General features: G+C 37.9%; 6 protein-coding genes across 6 annotated transcripts; 3 read left to right on the forward strand and 3 right to left on the reverse strand.

Moving 5' to 3' along the window:
* Nucleotides 1-78: 78 nt before the first annotated feature.
* On the reverse strand, nucleotides 79-2379 carry AKR1 (palmitoyltransferase; the record flags this gene model as incomplete). Its single annotated transcript, XM_062956269.1, has 1 exon — nucleotides 79-2379. One exon carries the CDS (start codon nucleotides 2377-2379, stop codon nucleotides 79-81), a length of 2301 nt encoding a protein of 766 aa, XP_062812789.1.
* A 357-nt stretch (nucleotides 2380-2736) lies between these two features.
* PRCAT00006143001 (DUF4112 domain-containing protein) lies at nucleotides 2737-3528 on the reverse strand (the record flags this gene model as incomplete). The annotated part of the gene is made up of 1 exon (XM_062956270.1): nucleotides 2737-3528. The coding sequence occupies one exon, from the start codon at nucleotides 3526-3528 to the stop codon at nucleotides 2737-2739; it is 792 nt and encodes a 263-aa protein (XP_062812790.1).
* A 289-nt stretch (nucleotides 3529-3817) lies between these two features.
* On the forward strand, nucleotides 3818-4957 carry PRCAT00006144001 (uncharacterized protein; the record flags this gene model as incomplete). Its single annotated transcript, XM_062956271.1, has 1 exon — nucleotides 3818-4957. One exon carries the CDS (start codon nucleotides 3818-3820, stop codon nucleotides 4955-4957), a length of 1140 nt encoding a protein of 379 aa, XP_062812791.1.
* Nucleotides 4958-5568: 611 nt separating this feature from the next.
* PRCAT00006145001 (uncharacterized protein) lies at nucleotides 5569-6453 on the forward strand (the record flags this gene model as incomplete). The annotated part of the gene is made up of 1 exon (XM_062956272.1): nucleotides 5569-6453. The coding sequence occupies one exon, from the start codon at nucleotides 5569-5571 to the stop codon at nucleotides 6451-6453; it is 885 nt and encodes a 294-aa protein (XP_062812792.1).
* Nucleotides 6454-6846: 393 nt separating this feature from the next.
* On the forward strand, nucleotides 6847-7665 carry PRCAT00006146001 (nicotinamide-nucleotide adenylyltransferase; the record flags this gene model as incomplete). The annotated part of the gene is made up of 1 exon (XM_062956273.1): nucleotides 6847-7665. One exon carries the CDS (start codon nucleotides 6847-6849, stop codon nucleotides 7663-7665), a length of 819 nt encoding a protein of 272 aa, XP_062812793.1.
* Nucleotides 7666-7672: 7 nt separating this feature from the next.
* PRCAT00006147001 (uncharacterized protein) lies at nucleotides 7673-9133 on the reverse strand (the record flags this gene model as incomplete). The annotated part of the gene is made up of 1 exon (XM_062956274.1): nucleotides 7673-9133. The coding sequence occupies one exon, from the start codon at nucleotides 9131-9133 to the stop codon at nucleotides 7673-7675; it is 1461 nt and encodes a 486-aa protein (XP_062812794.1).
* Between the last annotated feature and the right edge of the window lie 19 nt (nucleotides 9134-9152).

Below are 9152 nucleotides of genomic sequence, written 5' to 3' on the forward strand. Positions count from 1 at the left end.
TTATTAAATGAAATGATAATCGTGACGAGATATAAATATTGTAGAATAAGAGATACAAGTCGAATATAGTTGTTGGATCTATACAAGTTCTGAGGCAGCTCTCGGAGGATACTCGTAAAGTCTGTAATAGTCTACGACCTTTCCATTTAGGTTATTTTCACCTTCAATTGGAAGAAGAAAAACATTTCGTAAACGAATATCACCCAAAAACCAAAAATCCAACCAGTTCTGTTTCCATCCATAGTCCGTCGGAATTGTTAAGCTGTTTAACGACTGGTATGAGTTTGAGGTTGCCGAGCTTTTGTTAAACAAAGAAGCTATGGAAAGCTTCATAGTCAATATAAATTGATCTATGCCTAGCAACCTGCAACAAGTTACTATTTCTGACCGTTGGCTCAAACTAGACGAAGGTGTCTCTGGCTGGTTCAAAGGAAAATCTCTCGGTAGCGTAGAATGATTGTGGTTCTTTTGATGCATAAAGTCATTCAAATTGATAAACTCCCAAGAGGTAACCCCCTTCAATATTTGAAATGTCTGGACTACAGATAAAAAAAATATCCAGACGTACTGCAAGAGACACCATGCCATCACATTGAAATGAAACGAGTTGTTTCTGTATGCATAGCAGAGCTCATCAGATAAAAAAGTGCATTCAACTTCCTCATTATCACTATCGTATGCATCGGCTAGTTGATCGAATAACTTCATGGATAAGTAAGTAAAAAATAAAATGGCAAGACTCAAGGAATAAACGAACGTCACAAACAACTTGTGATTCCTCACTCCAATTTCATTGTATACCCACGGACACATATGATCAAATCTAGCCACCAATTTGTTGGATGCTTTGGAGTATTTTGATCTTAAAGGTTTACGATTAAAAGTATTCACACAGAAGTGATCTGTGTCAAATTTTCCTACGCCCATTAAATCCTTAATCTTTTGGTATATAATAGCATTATCTGACGGAGTGGGGACATAGCCAGGATTGATGAACATGGTTTTAATAAATGACCAAGTAAATGAAGCAATAAGTCCACCTAATATCAAATTCGCAAAGAAATGCTTAATGAACAAATTGGGCAATATGGCATAAAGCCAAACTATTACAGCCCAAAAAGCAGTTCCCGAAAACACACCTGCCAATAATGGTGATTTTGGTATTGCCTTGTTTTCAATCAAGTAAGTAGGAATAATAAATTTCCCTAATACGCTGATTGAACCAAAGAAAATTATGAAAGCGAAGAATAACTTAGGTATGAAAAAACCTTTTCCAAGTGAGCACACAGAGAAACAAATAGGTAACGTAACATACGGTGTGAAAAAAGTAATTAATTTTCCCATTTTTGGATCAAGGAATGGGCGCTTCACTGCCCAGTTATTTTTTGGACTCCTCCGACATTCGTACAAAACTTTTGTCCAGGTATCGTAACAGTTCATATCTTTAGCGACTTCGAATGAATCCTTTCCCTGATCATTTTTGGCTAAGATGTCAGACCCAGCTTCTACTAGGGCCTTGAGAACAGCTTTGTATCCTCTCATAAATGCCCAATGAAGAGGGAGGAATAAAGAATTATCAACCTTGCTGACGTCTGCACCAAACCTTAATAATGCATTTACCGAATAAATGTCACCCTGATAAGCTGCCCAATGCAAGCTAGTTCTATTGAAATCGTCAGGTTCGTCAACATATATCGCTTTATTGGAATGAGCGTCGCAGCATGTAAATAGAATGTAGATGACTAATGTAATGTTCGAACTATGAACTGCCAAATGAAGAGCATTATAAGACTGTGAGTCTCTTATTGTGGGATCTGCATCGGCATTCGTGATCAAATAGTCCACAATGTATACTAACCCATTGCGACAAGCCCAATGCAATGGCGTTGCCTTTAAATCGCCACCTAATGCATTCGAATCCGCTTGCGAATATTCATTTTCATTCAAATACTTTACGATACTCAACCGATTATTAATTGCTGCCCAATGAAGACCAGTTATGCCGTCACTGAATGTGTTATCTGCTAAAACTCTTTTCGAAGAGATCAATTCTTGTACTATAATCAAGTTACCTTCTTGACACGCTGCCATAAAACTCGCCAAATCGGGATTAAGCTGTTGTTCAGTTACATCTCCTTTATTGTTTCCAGAGACACCATTGAGGTCGTCCTTGTCAGTTTCTAATACAGCCTCTGTAGACTTGATAGAATACGTTTCTTCATCCTCATTTTTTGTCAACTCTTTCAATTCAAAAGCCTCTGAGTTGGAGCTAGTCGACGCAGTATTTTCAATTATTTCACTCTTTGCTACAGCCGTGGTTTCTGTTTCGAACGAATCGTTTTCCTCTTGAGGGCTGCTGGTGAACGAGTCATCAGTCATCTTGATCTAATATTTTAGTTTCAAATGATATATTTGGCTATTAAAATTTCCCAATTAAAGAAACGTAAGTTGGCTGCGGATACAGCAGTCTTTCTAACAACCCTTGGATCTTGTGTGCCTCTACTTGCAATCGCAACAAAGTATTTGTCTGTATTGTAGTCTGCAGAGAGCTATAACATCCAGTGAGTATTTCATCAAATCTTTCCTGTATATTGTACTGTAGATCATCTAAGTCACTGCAAAATATAATAATAGAGGCTGAAGATGTCTTTCACTATGAGATGAGTCTCAGTACAGGTTTATGCAATAAATGACATGAATAAAATTAAAAATAATACGTAACTACAAAGAGTATCTTTATCTCTGTAATGGTGTAGGTTTGGAGCCGTCCATGAGCGACGATGACGTCGTAAATGAGGTCGCTCCAGTGCTTGCTGATGAAGCGAAGCTCGTGTCCTTTTCACTATCTGAGCCAGATCCTTGTGACTTAGTCGCACTAGAATGTGCGTGGTTCGCAATGAATTCCTTGATACTTTCACCAGTCTTTGCTGCAGCTGGTAACACTTTCTTCTCCATCAAAGGTTGCACCTTTTCATTGATGAAGCCTGGTCTGACTTCATCTGCTTCAATGAGACCTAGATTTTTCTGGCCAACCCTTTCCAAATGCTTTTCCAAGACTAAGTAATTCCTCAGGTTCGCTTTGTATCCAAGAACAATTAAGTCCCCAACAATTGGGATTAAACCTAGTAAGAAGTCAATCAAAACGTTAATTATGAAAATAAGTTGTATGTCGAGAGGTAAACCCTCGTCGAGAGTCCTTGCTAATTGCAACAACGTTATGGACCAATAAATATTCACCAACTGCCCGAGAATAGGAACGAGGCCAATTATATTGGCCCAGCCAAATTTTACACCGGCAAAACTGAACCACATGTCGTACCTATACGCTCTTTTTCGAAATTTAGATAAGACGTCTAAATCCTTCGAGCATAAACCATCTGGAATTCTTCTTTGAACCTTTCTGTATTTGGGATGGTCCCCTTGAGCCACTAATACATGCTCGTAATATGGATCTTCCATCCCCAATCTATTCCACTGGTTATCTTTCAAGAGCCTATTTGTCACAAATTTGATAACGGCAGACGACATCCTTGCAACTTTATTCCACTAAATAATACTTCCCTTGCAAATGTTTATTTTTCCAAACCCAAGTGTGAAGGAATAAAAGCTATTTTTGAAATCTTTAAACGTTTACCTTTAACAGCAATAGAATCACTATATATATTTAAATGAATGAGACCCTAAGCAATCGTTCCAGGTTGGGACCGTTTTAGGATGCAAACCAAAATAGTTGCTCATGTGACCAAATATGAAAATTCAGCCTTTAAATATTTCTATCATTCTCATCCAATTCTATAGAGGATATTCAGCAAATGACATGGTAGTTAGGGATTTAGTAAGTTCTATAGCTCGGAAGCTCCCATATTCAAGCTCGATCCCAGGATTTATATGGGAGGCTCTAGATAGTTCAAAGGTCGAGAAAGAAGAGAAAGCGGAATCGTTTGAGGATGCCAGGGACAAGATACACAGTAGAATTTTGAGAATGCGGCTCCATAATGCAGAGGAGGAAGATGAGAGCACTTTGGTCACTTCAGCAAGTGTTGATGGAGATCATTCGGGGAATAAGGACTTTGATTCACAGGTAGACTTTAAGGATGTAAGAGTAAGACAGTACTTGAATGAACAGAATAATAAGTTTAACGAACTCATCAACAATAACTTTGATGCTTACTTGAAACAACAGCGATTCAATGAGGTAGAAAGGTACGAAGAGAGTATAAAAATTCCATTAATTAAGATGAAAAATAAATTGTGGTCGTTCGCTAAGGGAAAACGGAGTCCAGAAATACGACATTTTGAAGATGTTGATTGTCCCAGCCTTTTGGATGGTTCTACAACTCACGTAGAATCTTTTTTGGCTTCTCTTGATGCTCCTACGAAAAAGTCGCTCTATGCTGCTCTCGTGAAGGAGATAGGTGATCCTGAAAATTACCAATCTCGCAATGAACATGCTTCAAATAAGATTGAGGCTATTATGATCTTGATGGTAAAGTTGTTGTTTGTTTTCTTGAAACTTGCTGTCCCGACAATGCATTATGTCTACATGAAGGCATTGAATAACGAAATGTTCATCATTAACGAACGCAATCTCAATAAGTTCTTATCTTATACACTTTGGTTATTACAAAAAGTCGAAAAGAAGCTGCATCATGATACACTGCCAGCAGCTGGTGAAAGAGCAGGTCTCGATGTTATGTACTACCAAGTTGCCGCGGATACTAAGTCTTTCATCCGTTCTAACTTCAACAACCCTCTAGTTGATTACATGTTGCTTAAATTTGCGCCTGAAACGACCCCGAAATATTACAGCAATCCCAACTACGCTCAGTATTTTGCACCCTCCTCTAGCGATAGTGAAAGTTCGCAGTCCAGCGCTGCAGCCAGCAATAACTCTAGCGTTCAGGAGACCTCACTATTTCTGGCGGCCAAGCAATTTCTTGACCAAATGGACCCCTGATTTGTATGTTTCAAATTGCGCTCCTGTTAATACAGTCTTCCACAATGTTCTACAACTCCTATTTTAGGGCGGGTAATATATATTTGTAGTGTTACCCTGCCCATGCCCCTATAGTAATGTGCATACGGTATCCCGGACAATGTCGACACCAGATGACCGCGCACAATAAATTAATCCAATTTCCGGATTTTTCACTACATCACTCTTACATTCTGCTTAAAGAAAAGTGGTCAGGATTTTTTAATTCGCCTCCTCTTTTATTTCCATCCCCCTACTTGGTTGTCTTCTCAGTATAGTGGTGGCGCTAAATTAGACCGTACACTTGGGAAACGATACATAGCGGTAGCTGAAGATCCAAAGAGACACTTCAACTCATTAGACGAAGTTTTACAGTCACCTCAAGACTGGAAATAATCGAAGAGCATTTAGAGTTCTGCTGGTTTAAAAGGTTGAATTCTGGACGCTGATTGGTCAAGGCAACAGAAAGAGACAGCAAAGCAAAAAAGAAAAAGAGGTTTTTGCGCGCTAAAGTTACACAAAGGCCTAGTCTTTTTTAACGGGATAAAACCCACTACACCATATTCACGTCCACACATCTGCATTTTCACAAAATGGCATTATGCTCACGTGTGTTGAACAACAGCAAGAGAAGCTGTGAGTTTGACAATGGAGCTTCCTGCTCCAAGCGCAGAATGATCTATTCTGTGAATCCTGCGTTGTATTCATCATCGGAGAGCGAAGATTCAGAAGACGAACAGTCATGCTACAGAGCTGAACAAGCGAGGGCTAAAAGAAGAGCGTCGTCTAGAGTTTCGTTTTCATTGAATTCAGAGTTATCGCGCGCGGTATCGAAGTATAGCGATGACGAATCTTCTGCAGGAGTTAATGAAACTAATGAAAATATTGACTGCAAATTATCGAGCTGTCAAGGCTCGAAGTTTTTACCTATCTCAGAGGCTACTAGCTGTGCTGGAGCCAAGAAGATAGTGTCTGACCTGGACAGGGAATCGAGGTCTCGTTGCTTTGAATATTTGGTCGGAGCAATTGACGAGGCTTGGGCTAGATATTGCAATGCGACCACATCTGTTGAAGATGAAGTATACGGATATGATACACCTGTTTCGGTTGTGACTGATGATGACGATTACTTTGACAATTCGACTGACTTTACGGACTACGACTCAGATTTTGGTTTAGCTGATGGAAAAACGACTACATCGACGTCCAAAGGTGCGGTATCGTCAGGAAAAGCATCCATCGATTCTAAAGACGAATCTTCGCATCAGTTACAAGCACTCAAGGATCGTTTGACAAAAGCCAAATACTTCTTGCAGGATTTAGTTGATTCAGATGATTTTAACGAAGTCACATCATTTTGGAAGCGTTGGGACATGATCAAATATGCCACCATTGAATTAGTTGAAGATGATGATGATGACGAAATCGTTGAATCAACTATTGAGGAATTAGAAGAGGGTAGATTGTTTTTGAAATAGGTTTTTTTTCTTTGACGCAACATTCTCATCTACTGGTCTACAAAAAAAAAAATATTAAGAGTAAATGAAGTTGAAAAAGTCTCAACTTTTCCCATCTTATTTCCTTTTTAATGGGGTTTCAATTCTAATCGATTACAATAGGGTATGAATTTATGTAATTTATGGAATGAGTTTATAGGTTTTAATTATATACTTGTATAATAGATTAAAATGGTATTTATAAGTTGTTCTGTACTGTATGGTGATGACTAACAAAATACAGTTTGCAGTTTGTATTTGGTGTGCATATACATCATCAGCAACCTCGTACTTGGTTCCTAAGCACGGGCCCTATTTAATCATACGTTTAGTTTAAATCCTTGTCCCGTATATTACTTTATTACATCAATTATAATGTCTCGAAGGCTCAATTTCCATAAGGCATTAGCTGACTTTCTAAAGTCACCTCGTGATATCGATATCATTTACAGATCATCAGCTAGCTTCGTGGAGTCAAAAACAAGTGGTATTTGTGTGTTAGATTCGTCTTTCAATCCTCCTCATTTGGGACATTATGCTCTAATAAAAGAGGCAATGAGACATTTTCAAAGCATTGGAGATCTTGAAAAGGAAAAATCAGTCTTGCTCTTACTTTCTGTCAAGAATGCGGATAAGGTTAACCCTCAGCCAGAACCATTTGATAAAAGACTCGAAATGATGTTCCATATGGCTAACTATTTGCAGAAAAGCTTGGGTCTTAAAATTGGGATTGCTTTAACGAAGCATGCGAGATTTGTTGATAAATCAATTGCAATATTGGATTATTTAAGAAAAGAATATAAAGTTTCAACCATTAAATTGACTTTCTTGGTGGGATTTGATACCTTGGTACGAATTTTAGATCCTAAATACTATTTACCAGACAAATTGACGACTTCTTTGGAAGATTTCATGAACTCGGCTGACTTATTTTGCCTCACAAGAAACGTTACTTCCTTTTCCTTAAAGGATCAATCGACTTACCTTGATGACATTAACCAAGGTAAATTTCTGCATATACCAGCCCACTGGTCTGATAGTATAGTTTTTCCTGAACATGCAGATCAAGGTGTGAGTTTAATTAGTTCATCTTCCATTAGGAAGAATATAAGAGACGGTAAAAGTGATTGGATTAATGATGTAATACCTGAAATCAAAGATATGATAATTGATGAGAACTTATACAAATCCTAAATAGCGTTTATGTTAACGAAATTAATGATAAGAAAATAAAAACGACGTAATCGATTTTGATTTTAGAAATAAAACTTGAGGCATGGGAACGGTACTTAACGTCATATTGCAGGTCAGAGTTGGTTGATTCATAATCGTCTATATCGTCAATTGAACCACCATCGGTTGGTGTATTTGCCACGATTTTTTCATTGTTAGCATTAGTACATTCGATCTTGCCTCCTCTAATGACAGCACTAATTTCACTTCTTGACCACTTCGTACAATCAAAAGTTTTGTCCGTCGATTTAATTTTGGCACTTCCCTTGACTAACTTTAATTGTTTCATTGTGGTCTCCTTAATGCTTCCTACTAACTCTATTGCACCACCAATCGTGCTCAACTTCGGGAGGAAATTTATTTTGTCAATTTTATTATTGTTCACAATCATCAATCCTCCTCCAATAGTACTAACTGTAGGAAGTTCTATTTCATTCACTTTATCATTTTTCAGGATACTCAATGTTCCTCCAATTGATTTAAGTTTTGGAAGCTTCAACAGGCCGAAATGATTATTGATGAAGCTGACTGAATTATCGATCTCCTCTAATCCACCAAAATCAATTTGTTGAACATCATGGATGCTCATATTGTTGGCCACCCTTAGCAGTGGAAGCGATACAGTGACATCATCAGCATTGGCTGCAATGTGTAATTTACTTGTTATCCTTGCAACGCTAGAATTGATGCTATCGAGAAATCTATTGTTATTGATGTCCAAAATCTCTAATGTGTCAGATGAGAATCCAGAAAACCCTGTCAATGAAGTGTCAGATACTGTAATACTTTCAAGATCTTTAATATCATCCCCAAATTCCACACTGCTCAAAATGGGCAAGACTTGCCAATCAAGTTTTTTTGTTGATTTTAAGGCAGGGAATGACACCAATGATAAGGATGTGAGTCTTTTCAACTCAAAGTTTTTAGAAATCGAAATAGCATTTGGTGCCTCGATTCTAATCAACTCGGGAGAATTAGTGACGATAAAGTTTCCTAAAATGTACTTAGTGTCTTCCAAAATCAAAAATGGTTCCTTGTAATCAGTCACTTTGACGTCACCAACAATTATTTCGCACCCATTAATAGAGGAAACGTCCCCTTGTGTTTTGAATTCAAATGTATCCTTCTTGCAATGAGAGGGAATAGAGTCAAGAGAAAAGGTCGGCTTGACATCGGTTTTTTCATCTGAACCTTCTTTGTCGTTCTTCTTCTCTTTTTCGTCATTTTTCTTTTCTTTATCGTCATTTTTCTTCTCTTTTTCATCCTTTTTCTTCTCATCGGGCTTACTTAACTTCTTCTCTTCCTTCGCTTCATTGTTCTGTTTACCTTTAAAAGTTTTTGAGGGTAGATTTTCAGTTTTGGTTCCAAGGTGAAAATTTGAGTGTCCATATCTTCTGTTAGCACGTTGCAAAATGGGCCTATATGACATCTCCAGTGACTTAAGATAA

This window comes from Priceomyces carsonii (genome assembly GCF_900007245.1).
Source record: "Priceomyces carsonii strain CBS4050 genome assembly, scaffold: Debaryomyces_carsonii_scaffold_7, whole genome shotgun sequence".
NCBI classification, from domain to species: domain Eukaryota; kingdom Fungi; phylum Ascomycota; class Pichiomycetes; order Serinales; family Debaryomycetaceae; genus Priceomyces; species Priceomyces carsonii.